The 24,232-nt window shown below is 37.7% G+C and overlaps 1 protein-coding gene across 2 annotated transcripts in view; it reads right to left on the bottom strand.

Moving 5' to 3' along the window:
* The window catches only part of SMYD3 (SET and MYND domain containing 3), a 349,611-nt gene that overhangs the window by 42,035 nt on the left and 283,344 nt on the right, over positions 1-24,232 (bottom strand). For both annotated transcript variants that reach the window (XM_071739128.1, XM_071739126.1), the window contains 2 exons: positions 8,344-8,431; positions 4,936-5,110 (listed from right to left, as the gene is read on the bottom strand). In XM_071739128.1, coding sequence (XP_071595229.1) covers positions 4,936-5,110; positions 8,344-8,431 — 263 coding nt within the window. The remainder of the gene's footprint in view (positions 1-4,935; positions 5,111-8,343; positions 8,432-24,232) is intronic.

A 24,232-nucleotide genomic window follows, 5' to 3' on the forward strand; every position in this document is an offset into this window, starting at 1 on the left:
TTCACTTGGTTCCACTGAGCTGTGGTCCCCCAGCCCTGCACATGTGCACAGACACAACTGATTTTAACAGATGTACCGTGTCCTTTCTTTTACAAACCTCTGATGTTTACTGGGACGATCATCTTATCATCTCTAAATAGCAAACCAATGGAACCATTCATCAACCAAAACTCAATTCCCAAATCTTAATTCACATCTTTTTTTTTTCTTCGACAACAGAAAGAAAAGATACATCAGGTATCTAGATTTCCTCATGAGCTGCTGGTTGGTTTTTTTTTTAATGTCTTATAGTTCTTTGATAAGACTTTTTTTTTTTTTTTTTCTCTATTCCTTCCACACATTTTGCTCTAAACCTTACAAACAAAGGCCCTTGGCCATTTTCTAAAACCCCAGAAAAGAGAGCAAGGTAGATTTTATTCTTTCTGTTCTTTGTTTCTGGCTGTCTTTGAATTGCTTTCTTCACCTTCATATTTTTGTCTCCCTTTCCAATGATCCCAGAGGTAAGATTTATGTTTACTACTGATGCTTTATGATTAAGACATTGAACTTTGGTCAGTGAATTACTGCTATCTGTAGGTTCAGAAATCTGCCAGCCGCGCACAAGTCCCCAGGGGACCTCCCACAACCAACGTGCCGACTGGCCCTGAATCCAGACTTTAACCCTTAAGCATCAGCATCCCCCAGTGGTCCTATTTATCACTGCAGTTCACTTTTTTTTTTTTTTCCCCTGGGTACTCTTAATTTTCAGTATAGATGTAAATTCAAGCAAGGTGCCTCAGAACTAGTCAGCACGCAGGAGTAAACATAAACATAGTAATAGAGCCATATATATTTGATAATAGGTAAAGACAAAAAAAATTAATTTACGTCCAGTTATTGCATGTATCATGTGTATATGTATTATCAAACACATACCTGTAAGAGCAGGGATTTTTTGTAAAACATACTTGAAGATGGAGAGAAATCAGACCAAAAGAAAATCAGACCCTTTATTGGGAGAGCCTTTTTGAAGAAGAAAAAATAAGTTCAGAGTCTCTTCCAAGAGGATTAGGTTCTACAGCTATTTTTGGCTTTTTTACAAGATCCATGACTTATGGAAAAGATACTATAGCAACCATCAATTTTTCATCTGGCTTTTGATTGAAGTCCACATACTTAGAAACTACAGTCCATCATATCCACTGAATTAGAATTCTAAATTAAAAATCTGGCTTATATTTCATTTACACAGTGAAAATTCAGTTATGTTCTCAGAAAATATGCTGAGCCTTGTTGTGGTGTAGGAGCGATTTTTAGGTGTGGAAATTACTCAACTAGAAGCACATCCCAGCCACTGTTTTTAAACTCAGCACTTTGCCAAACAATGTGAAATTGTGTGGACTGGGATGGTTTTCCCTGTCCCCCAAAAGACCTCAGTCACTTGAGGAAAGGAGAAGTAGCAGTATTGTGCAAAATGGATATCCCTGGAAGGGACAGAGAGCAGGAGGACTGAGAACAGACAAATGAGGTGCATGTAACACAAATGTATGGGACTTGCTCCCACCCCAGAGCAGCCACATCAGCACCAACTGGAGTCAGTGCTGAGTCAGCAGAGGGAGAATGGAGGGGAGAGGATGTGCAAGGCTACCAGGGAAGAGACAGAACAGCACTTCTGCACAATGCCTCTGTACAGGATGAAAAGAATTAATTCCCTCTCATTAACACTGGAGCCCTCCAGTAACCACTCATACTGCAGCACTGGAGATGAAGGGTTTAATTAAAGAGCCTATCAGGGGCTTAAATCAGTGGGACTTGTAATGCATGGGATGATAAGCAGTGAAGTAAAGCATCAGTCGAACGTGTTTGTCTTCTCTGTATCAGAATCTCACCAAATGTGATGGCACAGGAGCCCCGAGAGGCAGCTTTACCAAGTTCCTCACGCTTCTATGATTCCAAATCCAGAAGGCTAAAGGTGTTACTTCACTACTTCTTTCCCCCTACTCTCTTGTTGCAATAGCTGAGGACATGTACCACAGCTCTTTAAAAGATGCATACTTCCACTGGTTGTCTGCAATGTAAACACTGAATATTTGAGACACAGGGAAAAAAAAAACAAAAAAAAAACAAAAGCAGCCCAAAACTCCAACCCAATCCCCAGAACATTTCTGTCTTCCATTTAAGGGCTAAAAGCTGGAGTCCTTCCTCAGAGGTAACCTAAGGGGAGTCTGCCTGTCCCAGTACCTCTGAATCTGATCCTTCAGGAGCAACAGTCAGCCCAGAGTGTGAAGGTGCTAACTGAGACATGACAAACCCCTGTAACACCTCTTGCTGATACTCTGTTATTCTGTGGTTAGGGCTCAGGGGGATTTTTGAGCGGAAGTTTATTTTTGCAAGCTGCTGAGTGCTGACTGTGATGTGGGGCAGCTTTCACTTAGGCAAATGTCTTACTTTTGTTAATGTTCATGAACAGATAATTACTGTGACATTCACAAGAAAAGCTGTGTAGATATGTCTGGCCTAGGCTATTCAGTGAAAGTCCATGCTGTAGGTTTTAACAAATGATGGACAGTTACAGTTCAGCACAAAAAGAGAAGGCAGCTTTTCAGCTTGGCAGCCACTCTCTCCCCTTCTTTTGGGAGTTCTAAAAATATCTGAGAGGTCCTAAAAATTTTTCCTCACAGGTTAGTGTCACTACCTAGAACATAAAAGTTAGTATTCAGTGTGACAAATCAGTTTTATGGAGTTTAAGAGTCTGTGCCCACCAGCTGCATGAAGTGGATGATTCTGAAAAGGTCAGCAACCATCATTATGAAAACATACATTACTATAAAATGTGTCACAGAGCACTGAAAATTAATCCTGCTGCTAAAGAAATAGAAAATACACAATAAACACATTACCTCAAATTAAAATTGTTTTTTACCAAATCTCAAGAGTTTTAAAGTTGTAGCAATGATTTCCTACTTATACGAACTGCTTGAATTCTCAGGTGATTCCCTGTGGAGAGCTGTATGAATACTTTTTCCAGAGCTGAGGAAAAGAAAATAGATAGCTATAATGGAACTGCAGGAGCAGCCAAGCAGTAGATTGATTCAACAGAAGAAATTCAATGCATCCCAAAAGATTTGCTAGGATTTGCTCTCCTGCAGCTTTGGGCAAAATTTGTTGTAATGAGAAACTGAGGATTTTGTTTCAGGTGTGTCAAAGCTGGTAGTGATGGCTGGAAGGTGTAAAGAAAAATAACAGCTGAAAATTTCTCCTAAATAATGTTTTTGGATCAGAAAAGGACAAACTCTTCAAGGTGCAAAAAGTTCAATTCTCTTGTGTGAGTAGCACTCCTTAAGACATACTAATTGAAAGCATAGTCAATCTCTTTCCTTCATTTCCAAACTCTGGCATTAAACATCATGAAAATTTGGTACACTTCAGTAAGCAAAACAGAGAAAGCTCCATTGAATGATCTGGCAAAACTGCACTTGGTCTCACTGTAATCTCTACTCTTGGAAATGTTTGTAGAAATATCCTCAGTTTTCAGTTGTGAAAAACTAAGTTATAAAATTTTTAAAAAAGCAAAAAAGAAAAAAAAAAAGTCCCCCAAGGTTCTTTTTTTATTTAATAAGGGGACATTTAAACAGGCAGACTACTCTGTTCATCTGGAGCATGCCACACAATAAAAGGCTGCAGGAAGTGTGTACTGCTGTAGCACTACAGAAACCCTCTCTGAAAGGTTAAGTGGGACATGCACAATGTGAATTTCATCCTGAAGAAATGTGAGAATTTGTAGGCACTCAAGCCTTCCTCCATGAGTAGTAACACTCATTATGAACACCAAGCTCCTATGCACCACAGCCTGTGCAGATACCTCACTAATTACTTCATACTAAAAGCTCTGAAATGCTGTGCTGTTTCTCAAGTAAAGCCCAGAGTTTTATTCAGCAAAAGGCTGCCAGATGACACTCCCTCAGGCAAAATGCTGACTGCTGATGGCACCCTGGTTAGATTAGGGAAGACACGTAACATCTGAGCTGTTTTGCCTATGTACAGCAGCACATTGTTAGCACTAACATGCCCTTCACTCTTAACATCACACTAGGTACTGACACATCCCACAGTATAGAAGAACCAACAGAGAAGTGGATACTCTAAAAAAAACTTTACCAAGAATGAACATTCATGTGTGGATGACACTCTACCTGGACATTCAGCACGGGTTTACTTTTAGTAATAAGCAACATAATTACCCAGAACCCAAAGATTTGAGTCTGAAAGCTTTCAGAACATGAACCAAAGCAGACAGCTCCTGCCTTTCCTTCACTAGGTGACTAAAGTTGCATTACAGCTTCAGGCTCTAAATCACTTCAAGACCTGTCACATGAATTACGATCTCAGACATCAGACCCTGAAACTGTCTCAGAACATAGCATAGCAGCAAGTACTGAGTAGGAGGGAACAGCCAGTGGTGCTTCACCATCATGGCCCCTTCCCAAAATAAGGACCAGAGGTTTTTTCATTTCCAGCTGAAATTGCATTTTTCAAGATTTTGTTTTATTCTTTCTGTAAATTCTTAGTTTAGAGTATGCAGAGAATAAACATTATTTCAGGCAGCCACCTGTCCTTCAAGCTTGACCTAGCTCAGCATAAAACACTGATACCCTCACAGCAGCGGAGTCTGATCCAGAGAGTCAGCCTCTTGTACACATGTAACAGTGAGGAGCTCATAAACAGTTATTATTATAGTTCCTGATACCTTTATTTTTTTTTTTTTTTTTCTCTCAGCCAGACTGGAAACAGAACAGGAGTTCTGCCTTATCCATTAACTTCAAAATCAAGGCAAGGTGCACACAAAGAAATAAAACCAGTAAAAAGCATCTAAGCAAAACACAATTTTTGCTTTTAATGAGACAGTCCCCTCTCCCCTCTTCTTTGTAAACAGATGAACCAACTACAGTCTCTTACCTGTATGCTCCCAGAGTCCTGCTGCCATAATACAAAGCTTCTTCCCAAGATCCAAGGTTAATACAGGCATCCATGGCACAGTCAAGCATTTTCAGCTGATAGATATTTGTGTCTGGAATACGATCCACATTGCTGCTCAAGAGATTCTGGCATCTGGCTAGAACCTGCTCCCACTCTGTTATATTATACTTAGTTAAAGAAATATCTTTAATCAAATAAAAATATAGGTTCTAAGTGTTGTTAGCAAGGAGTAAGAGCTACAGGGCATTAAGACAAAAAAGCCGCCATCATTTCAGACTTGGCTTCAGTTCTTGAAAACATACTTGAACTCAGAAGTGGTAGCTTAGGTAACTATGATTTGCTTCCCTTGGAAACACAATTTCTAAAAAACGCAGTATTTCAACAATAAAGGGTGAAAGAAAGATGAAAAAATGAAGAGGTTTTTTAGTACATAACGAACTGAAATTCAAATACTTGAAAACATTATTATTTACTGAAGATACACTTCCAAATCTTTCACCCAAAGGCAAGAACCCATGGAATTAACAATTTCTCAGCAGCTAAAAAAAGAAACTTATTTTTTTACATATTAAAAATAATACGACACATTTTAAGCTGTCCAATATTTAGTTTAGACTTCCTGTGAAATTAGAACCTTTTCTTGCAAATAATGAATTTCCCTTTTTCTTTGAATCAGTTGTAATGAGATTTTTTTTTTTTCATGTATAGCTGCATGCTTAATTAATGAGAGAGAAAAGCATCACAGTTCTGATGTCAGTCTGCAGTTCAGGATTAAGGATTTTGGAAATAAAGAAGATTTTTACCTTCAATTGTACAAGAAGATGATTTGTTTGTTTCTGGAAAAGAGGAAAAATAAGCTGGGGCTTACATTCACTTTAGTTTGATATTCCTTATTTTCATTACATTCCACAGGGGTTTCACTTCTCTGCAGATGACATTCTTCTCTCTCTGATGAGACTTAAGATGAATGTCGATGCTCTCATATTTTAAGTACTGTCATGTGGGACTTCAAGGGAGTCCCAGAATGCAAGAAGTCTAAATACCAAAAAGATTCCATACACACCAGTCTGCTGTCAGAACAAATCAATAAAAATAAAATAGTCTTAAAGGAAGAGAAGTAGTATCATTGTTTGCATCATGGTCCTTAACATACAATCAGCTGAAGGAAGTTCAGCAGTTATCTTCATATGACTGAATATACTATTCACCCCAATCCCCATCAGTGTGCAATAATAACCCTGTGATGGAGTAATTAGTCCTTCCTGAACATGAGAATATTTGCATACTTAAATTTAAGACTCTGACCACAATATGGCCGGGCCAGGATTTATAGCTCAATTGTTACAAGGCTAAACTAATTATTTGTGAATTGCTCTCATGACCTTGGATTGAAAGAACCATATAAGGGAAGGAATGTGTTATTATAAAATTGCACCTTAACCTTTATATCTCTGGCAAACATCCATGTATTCTTTACAACTGATTAAGGACAGACAAACAGAAGAATGAGGGATATTATTTCCACTTGATACAATTTTTGCAAAAAAGTACAAAGCACTGACATTCTTGAAAGATTACCATTTTAGCTTATGCTTAGTATTAGTCTGTCTGCTTTTACTTCTCATTACACTGCTTTGTTCAGTCAGTAGCATCTAACAGCAGATGTGCCACATTGCAAAACCTGTTGGGATCAAATTTTAGGTACTTAAATTGCAAACTAGAAAAGCCACTATCAGCGGCAACAGGACACAAGAGAAGCTGGCTGTCCCATATATGCCCAAGACTAGAGAAGCTCTCAATAAATTCTGCTACTGTGGTGTGGCCTGAGATGCAGATCAATCAATTTTCCACAATAATCCCCTTGCACTGGGCTTTAGCATCTCAATTTGTATGCTCAAACTGGAATTTGGGTCTGAGACCACTGATATGTAGTTTCTCTAACTGCAGATTAATCTGTATCAGTTGTAATCAGCATCTCTAGGTCTTCAAAGTCATGAACATTCTTAACTGTAGGAGTTGTTGTTTTAATTTGCTAAAAACAATTAAATTGGCAGAAACTTGAGACAATGTGCCTCAGTCAGCAAGGAAGGTTCTCTGTTTGTCCTTGGCAAGTGGACAAAGATTGAGACCCCTCTCCAGGTACTACACTTGCCTCTATACATCAGTCAGCACTCTGGTACTGTGGTGCAGTGGAAAGAAAGACAACACATTTCAAGTAGCCCATGTTTGAGGATAGAACCTGAACAGGCAAGAAGGACACAGTATTTCCAACAGTCCTTATACCTTTTACCACCATTTGTTTGACTCCTTTTTAAATATCAGTTAAATGAGTTATCTTAATTAAAGACCCTAGCAAAATTCAGTAGGTGCACTGCTCCTGCAATTAAATACAGAAACATTAAATAGGAGCAGTATGCTGGCTCCATTGTTTTGGTATGTCAGCAAATGCACTTTCCCTACCTATAATAAAACTTTCAGGTTAAAATATGGGTTCTGAAGTGTAACTGAATGCCTGCAGATCTATTTCGGAATCTGACTCAGTCCAGTGACTACAGAGAAACTTTAAAACAGACCAGACTCTATGTGAAGATTAAAGTCAGGTGAGATGAGTGTTTCTCTTTTGCTAAAAAACAGGGCAAAGAAAGCCCATGTTTCTGAAAACAGTAAGGCATCTTACTAAAACAGGCCAAATTCAAAGTCATAGAAATTCCTTTGAATAGACTAAGATGAGAGAGAGATCCATATTCTCCAAGTCTTCTAGTGAAAATCTCCATCTCTCTTCTTTCTGCTCATCTTTCTTGGCTGCTGCTGTTCACTAGTTTTTAGACTGAGTATCTACATGAAAGCCACTAGGCTCCAGTTCTGTTTATTAGTGCAAGATCATCTCATTCAATTAAATCAATTATAAATTATTATATATTATTATTATCACTCATTATAATGGTTCTATAAATTTCCATTGAACCTGTCTGTGATTATGGCCTTGTTACTGCCATTGCTGTGCAAAGAATGAGAACCAGGAACTGTTCACAATAGGTGTAATGGGACAAAGAACTTAACAGCATCTTAGATTAAGCTTTATTTCATTTTGAAGTAGATTTATATGAAGCAGTGGGCTGCAGTGCCAGAAGCCTAAACCTGAGCCAAAATATCCCTTACAATCTGTACGCCTACTATCCCAGCCATGAAGCAGTATCAATCTAATTAATCAGAGATTCTATTGTTATAAATACAATTAAAACCCTTTCACAATTAAGCATCAGATTAATTAAAAATACATTTTAAAAGAACACAAAAATATAAACCTTTAGGAAATAAACTCAAAAGAGAAACTGCATGCTAAGGGGTTCTCTGGGTTGTTTTTACAGTCTGTCACTGAAAGGATACCTTCTTTTGATTTTGGACATTTAGCTTCATTTACAGCATCTTTGACTTCTTTCCAGGCATCCTCTTCACCAGCCAATTTCTCAGCATCCTGAGTAATGAACACAAAAGCATTTGATGAGAAAACCAGTAAACTGAGAATATGCCACAATGAAGAAAAACAGAGTAAAAAGATTACACTGGCAAAAGGTACTTGTGGGGATTATATCACCATTTTTTGTAAGCACAGAGAATACCATTTCACCTGGCACTCATGCTTGACCTATGTTTGTAAGTAAATGAGATGATATCAAGTATGTAAGCAAAATTGAAAACATTAAATGCTCAAACCAGATACTAGGCTTGCAACAAGAAATATGAACATCCAGAAAAGAGAAATATGTTATTTTTACTATAACAGGCTTTGAACATATCAAATTCTCTCAAAGTTCTGCCACTTAATACTTCACAGTTCCTCAACGACAATGCAGAAAGGATTTAGCAATAATTTTGATTAACCATGTGACAATTATAGAGGCTTTATGAACAGCAGAGGCTCCCTGCATCCATAACAGTTACCAGCACAAGCTTACAAGAGGAGTCTACTATTCTAAAAAAGCTGAACTTTTTTTCTTCTTTAAGTCATTACTATTTCACCCCCATTCCATCAGACTCTATAAACAGTTATATTTTCCCATTGCTTCATCATAAAGAAGGCAAAAAAGATTAATAGCTGCAGCAGTAAGAGAAAGTTTCCCTTTTCAACTCTCTCACAGTGAGTAACTGCACCCTAGGCAAACCACTTGGAACAGATTTACTGAAGCATCTACACACAGTTAAGCATCTAGAGGGATTTCCAAAAGCATCTAGATATTCAATTTTCACTGCCATCATCATTTAAACACCTTTCAAAATCCAGCTTTTAAGACACCGCAGTTCATTATCTCTCCTTATAAGAGCTTCTACTACTCACAAAAGAGTTTTGTGAGTGCAAATTCTTTCAGAAATATTGTAAATACAGTGCTAAAAAATCAGCCTTCAGCAAAGGTGGAGGCCTGGAGATGAACAAAGGTGTTTGAAAATGTAATCAAGCACTTTGTAACCAACAGATGCTCACAGGAGTACCACTCTTAAAAAGCCTGTACTCCGTATCTGTCTAGAACCACAGAATTTATTTATTCCCACTGCTCCTTATCTACCATAAATTCAGAACAGAAAATAGCTACAGTGAGAATCAGCATTCACCTTCATATTTCATTTGAAGGCTTGTCTTTCCATCTGCTCCATGAAACAGCACACCTCTGTGTAAAGCTGGGCTGATTAAATCAAGACTAAATCAAGATTGGTCACAGCTGCCCCACCATTCTGTAGAGCCTCACAGGGAGGGCAGCCTGACCCCATTCCAGTTTGCATTTGTGCTTCCTCTACAATCAGTTCTCTGATCCAAAACATCACCTGGAAATAATTTTGTGCATAGCTGAATGTGCCACCAGAAGACGTAAGGTGAATGTTAGGACAAACATTCTGTAGCTCACACTGTAGAAGTTTTATCAGCACACTTAATGTACACACCCAGCCCTCTTGCAGCTTTGTGACAGACTTAAAGTGATTCTGTTAGCTTCAGCATAACCTCTACCACTTTCTCTGGGACTACACAAGTTTCTGACCTCAGCCTGTTAGCCTGGAACAATCTGTCCCTACAACACCTCTGTAGATAAGTGCTGCTCACTGATTGATCTGTAATATAAACCTGGCCTGTTAGATACCAACAATGATCTCTGAAATTTTAAGTTTAAGGAGCTACCTGAAAAAGAAAATATCTTTTAAGCTATCTTTTCCCAGTGGCCCAAGTATAATTCTCAGTATTTCTGTAACATGCTGTAAGCCTTACAACTAAAACCTCCGAAACATGGGAACTGGGACAGATTATAAGTGAAATAAAAAAAACCCCACAACAGCTATACACCAAGTTCCAGGCCAATGACTGATGCATCATTAGGGCTCACTTTGCACACACTGGGGCTGATGGATGAATCAGCTTAAAGCATTCACTGACACAGGATTAATCTTTCTCTTTGTTGTTCAGTCTTTTGATTTGTTTTCCATTGTCTTCCAGCATTTAATTTAAAACACAAAGTAGTGCAAGGTTGGGATTTCCTCTAACCTTTACACTAACACATTGGGCTAAGTCATCACTGGCTTCATATCCAGGTAGAGACCAGGGAGTGTCTGTTGGACCAATAATCTCCCAGCCCTCTCTGGATTCATGGTCTTTATCCCTTTTGTAAGAGACTTTAGGGTGGAGGGAGCTGGGAAGGATGCCCAGGCTCTGGGAAGGATTTAAGTCAAGGGTTCAATGAGATTTTTCTGTGTTCTCAAGATGAGGCCTTTTGGGGATTTGCTTATGTAAGAACAAGCAAAGACTCAGCTAGTTGGGCCTTTTACACCTCTACTGTTTTTCATCAGATTTCTATACACTCTAGTCCAAGGTATGAAGGCTGCTTCCAAGCAGGCAGCCAAGCAGGGGCTGCAAAACAACCAGAAGGGTTTGTCACTGAGAACACTTCTGCCTCCCAGTCTAATAAGCTTTTTTCCAACTAAGTTGCTTCGCTCCCATGGACAATGCCTTGAAAGTCATGGCCATGTGATATGACTAAGCCAGCTAAAAACACAAAGCTGCCTTGGAGTTGGAATTATGGAAATAATTGAAGTGATTAATAGTTATACTGAACTGTTTAATTTAATCTGAAAGCATGGCAGTAACAGCTATGGGAGACTTAGCTTCCCACAGAGTAACACCCATTCAAAGCATTTCTTTTCAAAATATGTTCCCAGACAAACCTCCAGGTGTGCAGAGTTGCCAGCAATAAATGAAGACAGGCTTTTCTTCATCTGTAGAAAAAGAGAACCCTAGCTGAAGAAAAGGAAGAGGCTTTTGAAAAAGAACAGGGAGTCAGCAACTTGTGCCAAATTATTTCCCTTATTTCTAACACTGACTCTAAACACGAGAGTTTGCTCTTCAGAACAACAAAATACTTGTTTCTTGGTCTAAAAAATAATTGGACTATATAACTAAGTTACAAAAATGCAAGACAACTTTATGGTGGCTGAAACTGGCAAGCTTTACAATTCAGTTTTCACACATGGAGGCATGCTGGAGAAAACTGAGAGTAGAAGAGTTGAAAGCTCATGGGGAGAGCAGAAAAGACAACTGCAACAAAACCTTTTCCATGGCAAGAACACAAACTTGCAATACTCTTAATAACACAGGTAAAATCCATGGGAGGTAGGAACATCACTGCATGTGCTAGCTGAACTCACAATCTAAGGGCAAGGAAAGATAAAACTGATCCTGTGACTTATTTTGAGCAATTATTTCAGATGGGAGAAGGTTCCAGCACCTGGTTTCCACTTACTAAAAGCATGTTCAGGGGAAACTTGTTAATTAAAAGGTGAGCTAAGATACAACAGCAACATTTCAATTCTACCTCTCCATTCCTCTGATACTATGTCAGGTGCTGCTACACCTTCTTGATAAAACACATTTGGAAATTTGTCATCTTAACACTATTCCTTTAGATGGAAACATTTCCAATTATATCTAAAATCTTCAAATCTTACACTGTCCCAAAAAAGGACACTGTTCACCTTCATGCCTTCTTGAATTTAGTCAGGGTACATAAAACACAAAAGCTTGCCTACATAAATCAACCAGACAAAATTCTACCTTGAAAAATACTTGACTCTTCAAAATGGAAAAGTGCAAAATATTCTGTAAAGCAATTTTTTCCTGGCATAAAGAACCACTTTCCCTCCCCTAAATTTCACAGTAATTTTGCTGTATAAAGGATTCAAGAACAAGATTAATTTTAAAAATATCTACTTGAACATCATTTCTAAATTGTAGATCAGAACATTGGCTGTTGGTTTTCATTCAGACTACTTCCAGATTTATATGCAGTTATTCTCCAGACTTGAAAATTTGTAGCTACTTATTGCAATCTGAGATTCAAGAGCTTGAGAAGAGAGATTATCAGCTCTGCCCAACACAACCTGTAAATGCTCATAAAGATAGTCTGTGGTACATAATACACCACTAAATGTCAATATCAGCTTTAAATATTACACAGTATTCCACAGTTTAGGTTCCATTAGTGACACTTGTAAAAATGAAGCTATAACCATTTATAGGAAAGCTAAAGTAAAAGGGAAAGAAATAGGAAAACCAGAGGATATCTGACAAGGATTATAATCTGTTTGAATAGAGACCAAATGTAAAATGTTCTGAGGTTCTGACTTTAGGTGATGGGAAGAATTACTATAAAAGCACCCATCTCCTGAACCAATTAGAGATGTCACCCCTAACAGAAATTAACATTTTAAGATGTTCACCTGTTCCTTTCCCTTCTCCTGATTTGCTCCCATGCTGCTGATAAGATTTAGCTTTCTCCATCTCTTCTGTTATTCCAGTGTCCTGAACACATCCCACCCTTCACTGAAATCTCCTTGGAGTATGATCTTCAAATACAGACAGAAGCTTCTCTTTCTTTCCTGTTGCTGTACACCACTCCTTTCTCCCTGGCTACTCTTCTATTTCTTATGCTTCCCAAAAGTGCCCCATCTCAATTCAAATGCCACTGTTTTTTCACACAGTGTAAGCAGTCACTGTTCTTTGCCATCCCAACATTTTTAATTCAATACAAATAGGAAATGGACTTTCTGTCCTATCTGTGAAGCTCATTGTTCTCCTCCTCAAAGATGAAGGCAGAGAAACAAGACAGAGATTTGCCACATAGATGGATATGAGTAAAGCTTTATAGCAGTGCCATGAGAGCAGAAAAAACCAGGTCTAAAGTTTTCCCTGGCCTCAAATAGAATACAAGATTATAACGTTAACACCAGCAAATGTCGAATTTACAATGGCAAAAGCCTATAAACTATAGTTCAAACAGAAATTAGGGCTCTTACATGAAATATGATTGCATATCATATTTTTGCAAGACAGAAATATGACTAAATAATCAAAATAGTTCCTTCTGGACACTAAATCTATTAGTATATACTGATAACCCTGTGAGACAGTAGCATATAATTCTGGTGGGTTTTTTTTTCTCTTTTTGTAGAAACTTGAAATATATCTTTAAAAGGGACATTTTCTGGACTGCAGTTTTTTAACACTGCAAGTTATGGATACCTCAATTATGTGAATATTTTGAGTAAGTTGCTGACCATGGCTTATGACACGCTTAATTTCTAAAAATACAGGTGGCAACTACAGATGTGCATCTTAAAGAGCAATTCTGACCAACTTGATGGGTTCAACAAAAATAAATTTTCTTAAGTTCTGTTTTAAGAAGGTGTCAGAAGAGCGCAGACATTTAAATTAGGACATGATATTTTAGAACAGGTCTCTGATACATTATGATCCAAGAGCTTCTGATTCTCTTTAACTAATATTTATCTGAAATTATCTAAAATAAAAAGATAGGTATTTATCTAAATTATTATTTCTGATTCTATTTAAAAGCACAACGACCACTGAATGCATGTTTCTAGTAAACCAGAAATGGATTTATATTTGCATGCAGAATCAAAGGCCCCTTATCTCTTACTCTGAGGGCTGTGGTTCTCAGAAGCCCACAGCTTCAGGTGAGGATTTCATTCTTGTGAGTATCCTTCAGTAAGAACTGCAAGGATGTGAAATGATCTGTTCATAGAACCCTCTCATGATTCAAGTTTTACATGCAATTTCTGAAGATGCAAAAGCTCCCCCGCCCCGTGAAAAATAATGCCAGGTCCATAAATGCCAGTTTAACAATCCTTTCCAACCCACAGAAGGCTGTCTTCACCAGAAGCTGAGCTGTCAGAAGAGAAGACCTTATGCTCTCTGTCAGATAGCTCTGAAGATGGTGGATGGAACACAGAGCAATTTCAAAGCTGCTCTGCAGACAAAAACAAAGTTGAATTCCCTGTGAGGTTTCTGGGAAGGGGCGAATCCAACTTCGGAACAAACTGAATTTGTACATTTTATTTTTCAGTTCTGAAAGTAAAATAAGACACATTGCAGCTGGGTGCCATATTGAGCTGTGCATTGCTCAGCATCAGGCAGGCTGCAGTACCTCACATAATCAATACCAGCTCTTCATGGATTTCTGACTCTGGTATCTGGAAGTGCATAAGAACTGCACAGGCTGGTAATACTCTAACTTGTGTAGGTATTGGAAAAATTAAGTCATTCACACTGTTCATGTTTAAGTGTTCTACTTAGACATGCAAATCAAGATGAAAGTTGCATACAAACAGCAAAAAAACCCAAGCCCTAAGGTCCTTCACATGGTAGTATGAATAACCTTATCTTAACATCAATTAACTGTTAAAACATTACAACAGTTACCTGGAAATTTCAAGAGGCATCAAAAACTGTGGGAAATTTACTGAAATGAGGTGGTTTTAATAAAGAGAACATGAAGAACAGCCACTCATTTTGAAGAAGTCAGTTTAATAAAATGAAATGAGACTACGACAAGTTTATCCCAATAGCATGTTAGAGTTATTTAAATCTTAAAGTGAAAGAGAAGCAAACAGACCAACAGTGCTCAACCCCTCCAGTCACAAGTCCAGTATCTTTCAGGCTCACAATTCTGCATACAAAAAATGGTGACTGTATTTCTGAAAGCCTCATTCACCTCTCCTGTCCCCTGCAACCCCGACCCAGCTATTAATTTGTGTGACTTTTTTAGATATACACATTTTTAAACAGTGTTTTCAAAGTTCACTGCATCTGTATACTCTGAGTTACAAAGGCAATCTCATAAATGCTTCCTAGTGAAGCAAACTGACATCACTCTTCCTACTGACTGCCCTGATAATAGATTCAAGGGTCACTGCCCTTCTTCACCAGAGGAGAACGCAACTTTTTCCATTTCAGCTCAGGTACCTGTGCTGAGATTCATCTGACCAAACACAGATATTTGGGCTACCCTTCTATTTGACAGAGAAAGAGAGCACTCTCAGGGTGCAATTTGTATTATCCTAAAGCAGGATTCTAAAATACATCAGGTGAATAACAGCCAAAGTGTGTCCATTTTCCTCCATTCTACCCATAAAGCTCAGCTGCAGATATTTAGGTTGTAGCTGTCTGAGTTTTGGTGAAATAAATCATAGCTGTAGATGCCCATTTCAGCTGTGGAACTTGTGTTCTACCTTTGCAGTGGTGGCACATTTTCTTTCAATAGTTCTCATTTGGTGAGCAATTCCAGTTACTCTGTATTATTTCTCTCTCTCTTATTATTTTCTCAGTCTTTGTCCTTCCAGGAATTTTACTGGTAATGATTTTGCTATTAGTTCCAATTAATTCATGAAAATGCTGGGGTACTGCAGAAACAGGATTATTATGGACACACTCTGAGATTATTTGGTAAGCATTTTAAGTACCTGACGCTTGTAGTGATTTAATGTTTGAGTGTGTTGTCAGAGCAATCTTTAGAGTCTGTATACATTTAGAGTATATGCATATAAAATCCTGTAATAAGAGAGAAAACACCAAAAAAGCTCAAAGCTTTCATAAATCTTCAACATCACAGCCTAATCAAACTTTTAAAGACCAATAATGATCACAGTATTATTATTAAAGACTTTCTGGTTTTGTTTTGGTTTTTTCTTTTTTCTGCATGATGTTCACATTCACTCTTTGTGGTGAAAACCTAAGCAAGTAACATTACAGACAGTACTTCCTCTCTCAAAAAGCAGCACAAAAGGATGCTACACTACTCAGCAAGAAAGCAAAACCTCTGAAGAGACAGATGAAAATCTAAACAATACACAAGGCTAAGCTGTTAAACCTCACTATAGCATCTTGTCTGGACCTGAAGACTCTTCAAATGAAAGGCAAATGTATTTGAACACATTCTGAAGTCATTTTAGTTGAGTGTTGCTCATTCTGGTTGCTGACCAAAACGTTTCCCATCTTCATTTTTAAAGTAGATCCCTTCACATACTACTACACTGTTTGGTGAAAAAGGAGTCATAATTACAAAAGGACTATCCCCAATTTTTTTAATTGACCTTCTTCCATGCTGTTTTACAAAATCCTTGTGCTGCACACAGCTCAGGGCACTGAGGACTTTGCAGGCCCAAGACCCCAATGCCTCCTCCCAGTCAAAATGATGGGAGTTGCAGTTTATTCCTCAGCAACAGGACCACTGCCTTTATAAATCTCCAAATGTCATGATACCAAAGCTCACTGCAAAAGCTTCATAGGTTTCCAGCTGAAATAAAAATTGATTGGACTATGGGAAGAGCAATAAATGGAAGTTCACTACTAATCAAACCATAAAAGCCAGAGGATGGAATAAAGGGAGAAAAAGCAAGGGAAAGTATTTACAGCTTAGCATCAGAGGAATAGGGCCTTATGCCAGACCACCCTAAAAATTCTTGGCACATTTGTAATTCTGTTGTAATTTCCAACACCAGTCCAAGAAAACCCTGTGGGTAATTCGGTTACCTGAGGAAGGATACAGTTCAGCCTAATCCCTACCAACTGCAAGGCTGATATTTCAGAGTGTCTTAGACATTACACATTTGTAAAGGCAATCTCTAGATCTATTTCGACATCCAAATTTACAGCTCTAAGGCAAATCTGCTTTATTCCTTAATTATAAAACTGGTGAAAACACAAAGTGCCACAGAGGACACTTAGTGACTGAAAAGAGATATGTAGGTTCAAAATCCTCAGAATATTGAGGTATACACAATACATAATCCAATCCACATTCATCAGTGCATTGAAATATGTATTTAAGTTTAAATGCATGCATAAATCCCCCTAAAGTTAAGACTTATGAGAATGACAAAGCACTTTACTAAGAAGAGGTGTAATTACCTGTATACCAAAGTACTAAGAAGAGGTTTAATTATGTGTGTACCAAAGCTCAGTTTATGCTTCAGTGATATGAGGAATTTTTGCCCACTAAATTTTTGTTTCTAACTGAAGATATACCTACATGAATATTAGCTATTTATTTTGAACACTAATACAAAGCATTTTAATAGCTTAATGCATGATACATCACATAACAAAATAGCAACTAGTAATTATGGTTTTTAAACTATAATGCAATGTAAAATATGGGTAGGAAATACAGGGTGTTTAGGGTTTAGGAAGGTGTATGCAAAGTAGTTAAGATCCCACACAGTTCATTTATCTACTCCATACCTTAAAATATTCAACAGATCTCAAAAGTCAGGGTGGCAATTGACAGAGCTCTGATTAAACTTGACTGCCTAACCCACCTGCATGTTGCTCAAATATTCACTGTTGATGCTCAAATCCATGCTGGCCCATCTCCAAGTTTTTTAAGGTCATGAATAAAAAAAGGTGGAATAAATTTTGTAGAACTGCGGCTCTTAAACAAGCACAGTATCTGGATTTTCCTCCTCCAGAATTTTGCCCAAAAAATTGATAACCCTCTAGCTGAACAATAGTTTCATATAACGAAAGGAGATGTATGTATATATCTTCAAAAGGTGTTGTACAGTGTTCTAGTCATTTCAAGACCTTCAGCTTTGGAGAACTATTATTGACTACCCTTTAAGTCAATACAGCAGAGGCAAAACCAGCAGAGGCTCTTCCAGCCTGTAAGTGAAGCATGCAGAAACACTCCACAATGCAAATGAGTTCTTGAAAACTGTTCCCAGTACCTTTCTAGTATTCTATTAAATCTGATTCAACAATTACAATATTTTAGTCATTATCACAAAAAGTAGGAAAATGGCCACATCCCAGAGAATGAAAAGGACATTCTCTAAAATGTCACCATGTCATGGAAACTATTATAACACTTTTGAATGTCTCTAAGGTCGCTTATTTATTGTTTGAATTACTTTCATGCAGCTGGTTCCTGCTGACTGACATTGGTGCAAGTTTTCATGTGCTTCAGCAATCAATGGTGATGGGCCAAGGTGATTTAAAGCAAGGAGAAGTAGTCTAGGTCATAAGACCTATGCTGGAAGTTAAGACAAACTGACTCACATGTCAGCAGCTGCTTATGGGACCTGCTGGGACATCATCATTTGGCAACACATCATCCAGAATGGATTTTCACTTTTCCCAAGCAGTTCAAGGTGCTAGTAACCTCTTTCTCTATCTCCTGTTAGGTACTCTTCGTGAAGTCATTGCTTAACAGCAGACAGTGTTCTACTATATCTACTAAAATCTACTAAGATATGTTTTCTAGTCAGATGAATAAGTGTTACCCTCTGAAAAGCATGCCATCTCAACTCCTCCCTCTTTTGGAGGTGAAAGTTTGGGGTAGGGGCAAAGCAGCTCACTTTGCATGGATCCCCACCTCCATTAACCAAATACAATGTACTGCACTACAATGAACTTCAGTATCTTTCTCCCCTGTTCTACTTATCTACAGATTCAAAGTACTGCACTATTAAACAGGAGCTGGAATCATATCAAAAGCTTTCAACACTCAAAAGCACTTCTGTTGTGCATGGGAATGATGCAAACTTTATGTAAAGTTGCACACTTGAAAAATTTGGAGTAAAAATTTAGTTGTCTAGATATCATCAAAGGAATTGCAGAAATACTTTGCTTTGTATCCAACATCTGTCAGCACTGACTAAGACAAAGTTTCATGCCATATTTTTGCACAGCAATATGATGCAGCAACATATTTTTCCTAATGATTGTGGTCAGGTAAATCACAAGCAGAGTTGTAATGCATATTTACCACGCTCCCCAATTAAAATCACCATTTGCAGTGTAATCAGTGGCTTCCACACAATCCACTGAGCAATCTTGTGGAAAATAACAGGAAATCCTGCATGGGTCAACAAATTACAGTTCTCTGCTGCAACCCTCATGGCTAGAATAAATTCAGCCTTTTCAAGTCTGCTGCCTTTTACACAACAAGTTACTATTCATATCTAAAAATAAAACTCACAAAAGTAATATTCATAACTACAGCTTTTAATCCTGCACTGTTGTGATATTAATTAAATCACTGGCAAAAAAATTATATGGCACATTAGTCTGCAGTTTACAGTATAAAAAGTTATAGACTTCTTTGCTATTCATATGAGCTCATTCTTGGTTTAGTAGACATCAGAGGATATTAATTAGAACTGGAATTGATTTAGGTGCTGAAGAGCACTATTTTGTCTTTCTCAGTCTACAGTGCTTCCTAATAATTCATCCAAAGCCCCAAACTTTGAAGAATTACACTGTCAAAAGGAAATCAGAATGAAGTCATTATACTGATGACCTCACCACAGGTCAATCTATCAGTCAGTCTTTGAAAATAAAATTAGAACTAACTTTTGGCTTACAAAGAGCATATCAAATGTTAGTGGCAGGAAAGCTGTATTTCTTCATCCAAATATGACTAGAGTGAAAGATGCACTTCCACAACATGGCATGGGAAATAACAACGGCACGAGACTTTCTAGTAAACATCATATTGAGATATTCTAAAAAAGAATTAATCTTTTTAATGCTACTTGTATAATGGGCATTTCCATATCTATGTCATGGAGTTAGGTATGAAACAGGGCTGTAAATTTCTTACCAAAGATCACAAAGCAAACAGTAGCAAATGACAGCAACTACCAAAACATGCTGCATGTGTAATACACTGCTCATTAAAAAGGTAATGTATTTAAAATTGTCCTTGTCTGTTCTGTACCTATGTGTACACATAAATCCACACAACACCTCTTTTCCCATTAGGGTCTGGTTTTGTCCAATGTCGGTCGATGTCCACTTCACCACAAAAAGTAATTGAAGTGAAATGGATCACAGAGTACAATGTTCCTCTCAACAAGCAGACAGGCTAAAGTGATTATTTAGTTCATAGATTAAATGACAGGGCATACTGCCAGATTAAAATCTGGATTAGTAGATTAAATATTTTTTCAAGACTTTTTAAATCCATTCTTGATCCATATAAAGTAAAACCATCATGTTACCTGAGGGCCCACTGTGCACAAGTCTGCATTACCAAACCACTCATCAGTCCTCTCCTCTGACTGGAACTATCAGAAAACTAGGTCAATAGTCCTAGCAATGAAGATAATCTTTTGTTTTACCAAGATTTTACACCTCCTGTATACGTAGTAAATTTGTTTTAGTGATTTCCAGTCATTGAATGGACAGTAATGGATCTCAGAAAAAATAAACAGTTCGAAAGGAAGGATTAATTAGCACACTTTTTCAGCAAAGAAAAATGAAAGACACCAATATGCCCAGCATCATAAAGAAAGTATGTAGTACATAAAATCAGAATGCCCGTAGGAACTAGAAAGTAGTGGCATATGAAGAAATTATATTAAGAATAATTATATTAAGAATCTGTAGACAAAGGATACACTGGTATGAAGGAGCACCATAGGAACCACAATTGAAAAAAGCTGGGTTTTTTCCAGATTGAAAATGGTTCCTCTATAGTACTTTTGGCTGATATCTTCAACTGGGAATAAGTTTGCAGCTGAAAAATTCTTATGCTGAAATTACTTGAAGACAGCCTATTGCAAAAAAATTCAGTGAGCAAAAAGAATTCAAGTTACTCAAAAATTTGCAGATAGAGTCCTTTTCCATCTTCTTCCTCCATATTGGTGTGACTCAGGATGTTGGTACACTTTACTGTTTCTATTTTTTATAAATCTGGCAGTCTGAGAATCACAGCTATACTGTTTTGCAGGTTTTTAGACTGCACAGAGTACAGTATTAAAAAAGCATTCTTACCTGAAGAGCTCAGAGTCTCCCAGGAGAGAAAAGAGTAGAATGGAGGAAGCAAAATATACAGCATGCCAGCAAAGGTTGAAGTTATAATCAGCCCATAAATTCTTGATATCCTGGTTTGGCCTTTAAAGTTAAATGGTAGAATTCATTCCTTGTCAGAAAGGGATTAAGTTCACATCCACAGAACTGATGAGGAAAAGGTATTTCCAGTCACTTTCCTTTTGTTTTTCTTTAAAATTCATAGCTCATTAGTTACAATACACTCTTGGGAAGACAAAGATCCAAGCTCTTATTTCTACTTAATTTGGAGCAGTAATCTAGAAAAAAGATCCAGTGAACTGCCTGTATCCTGGACTCACAGAAACTTAAGCCATTGCCAGCAGCACTGACAGGATTGTGGGATTCCCTTGCCCCAGGGCAGCAGAGACTGCTCTCATGCCTTGGATAAAATGTCATTTTTGCTCTGATGCAGATATAATTTTGTCCAAAGTGGAAGATCTTCAACAGGAGAGATTTTTGAACTCAGAAAAGTGAATCCCAGGCAGTCCAGGAAACTTGGCAGTTTAAAATTTCTGACTGAAATGGGATTTGAATTAAAATCTATCATATTTCAAGTAAATTACCTAATTCATTGTATTTAAAAGAACTGAGCATCCTACAGAGTATTAGGAAGTGACAGATATACAGATCAAGAAAATGTATCAAAAATCAAGATTATGTCCTTGGAGATGTCCCTGGTAGTAGAAACTATCTTGACAGGCTGAAACACACAAGACCTTATAGCAACCTCAGCAAAAGAGAATTTAGAGATTCAATATGAGATAAAGCAACAACAGGTTTTGATATAGATTTAGAAAAAAAATAAATAAATGAAGTAGTGGCCCCAAAATCACTGCTGGGAAAGGTGTTTGCAGAATTATTTTTCTAATCTAGTCTTATGGTTTATATTACTGTTTCTCTCAGCATATTCTATCTTCATTATGTTTATTTTGGCATGCTAACCCAGAGTCAGACTCTTCTTTTTCCTGTTTATCATTTAGCAGAAACCAAATAGCAGCTGCTACAGGAATGGCACCATCTGAAACAAGAAATAATAGCAGTAAAAACTAAGGACAGTCCCAAGGGTGCTGGAAATTCAGCAAGGGGAAACACTGCTCACTGGGCACTTCAATGTCACCACTTCAGTCAGAGACAGCAATGAGAGCAGACTCCCTTGCCTTGGCAAAAAGTGTTTCTGCTTAAAACATCTGCCAGAAGACTGATATTTCCTCTCAGATGGCTGCATCTAAAAGCAACACGCTTCCACTACCACCAAATGAGCAGAAAGTTGAGCTCTTGGGAGAGTGCCACACTACAACTCCTACATTGGCTCCTAATGTGAAAATCTTCAACCAAATTGACACAGGTTTCCCTGATAATGATCCCCTACACAAGAAAGGAGCTTGCATATAGCTCTGAACTCAATTCTACTGGTGAGACCAGTAGTAGGTTTTCTGTGATCTTTGACAACCCAAGTGAGCTCCATCTGACTGCCAAGTTGTGACCAGAGCACACTGAGGCAGTTCTGAAATGACTGAGAGGAAAGTTACCATGGAAAAATGATCACAGCCCATTTGTCACTGTCTGACACTGTGGGACTGCCCTTTGATGGAAAAAAAAATTACAATGTTGAAAGATGCAAGAAGCCTCAGAAATGCTAAGAAGCTGAAGAGATGATGCCTTTGTTAATGAACAAGAGAGCTGAGAAAAGCAGCTGCCTTGGGTCTTATTGTCATTTTTGGCACAAGAAAAAAAAAAAGAAAAAAGGCAGTCCTATGTCCTTGGCTATTTGGAAATACATCCCAAGAGGGTAAGAGCCTCTGAAAGGGAACTAAAATAAAAAAGAGTATTAGCTCAACTTGGATTTCAGGAACAGATCCAGAGTTTATGTCATTACCAAATGTCTTGCCAGAAGGAAGGAACTATTAATCAGTAAACCACCTATAGGAAGAACAAGCATTGTGTCCCATTGGGCAGGTAATTACTGCCATGGGCTTTTGGAGGCAGTGGTTACATTAACACAGGGCTGAAAGGGTAGGTGGAGGAGATACAACTTGAGCTCTGGCCTGACTTCCTTCTGCAGCTTGTTTCAAAGCCAATTCTAGTGGCAAAATAGTCAAAAAAAAGATGAGGAATGGAGAGATAGTTTCTAAAATAAACTATTGTAACCTCTGTCTTTTGATAGGAGACAGGTTACCAGCATTTTGTTGGAACAAAGTCCTGATCTTTTTTCTTAACACACACTCAGTGCCTTAGTACTCAGAAAGTACCTTAGAATCATGACTAGAGATACAGATGCTCTTTACTCCTTGCTTTGATCAAGATGTTTTATGTGCAGTTAACTGTATGAACAGACTTGTTTTCAACAATCTTATTTAATCCTTTCTTCCTAGGATTCATCTTCTGAATTATTTTGGAGATCTCATCTTTCATATTGTACGTGGGACACAAACTTCTGGAACTTGACAATCCAGTAATTTAAAATGGCACTTCTTAACATATAATTTTCTATTTCCTGTTTCCTAAATATGTGCTCATGGAAGGAGTGGTGATATTTTTGTGGTAACACCAGTACAGTGATCCAACACAAAACCTTTACGTACTAATTCAAAACAATAACCAGTAATAGTATTTTTCATATGACAATACCACTGTGATTTAAGCACATGGTCTTCCATGGGATTGCTGACACCAAACACGAAGATCAAAGTTGAAAATGTTGTATAAATTCTATCCTTAGCCACATTCAAGTGTCTCTCAGAAACCTTTGTGAGGCAAATCAATCACAGACATATGGCTCTAGCAATAAATTTGATCAGTTTATGCAAAGGACCATTTATAGTTGGTGAAATTCCTTAACTATAACTGTTTTGTCTCCTAGAACAGGGAAAGAATATCAAAATTTCTAGTAGATTCAGGAACTTTTTTTTTTTTTTTTTTTTTTTTTTTTTTTAATAAAAGCACTGGTGGATGTAGGGAAGTGCAATACCAGCTGAAGAATTGCAGGTGACATTTTTATGTAGATGTCTTGGCTGATGTTCAGGTGACTTAATTTTGAAAGTCCTTGAGTTGGAAACTGGACTTGTGATGTTCTTTACCAAAACTTGGGATGCAATATAAAAGTAA

This window comes from Heliangelus exortis, chromosome 3 (genome assembly GCF_036169615.1).
Source record: "Heliangelus exortis chromosome 3, bHelExo1.hap1, whole genome shotgun sequence".
In the NCBI taxonomy this organism is placed as follows: domain Eukaryota; kingdom Metazoa; phylum Chordata; class Aves; order Apodiformes; family Trochilidae; genus Heliangelus; species Heliangelus exortis.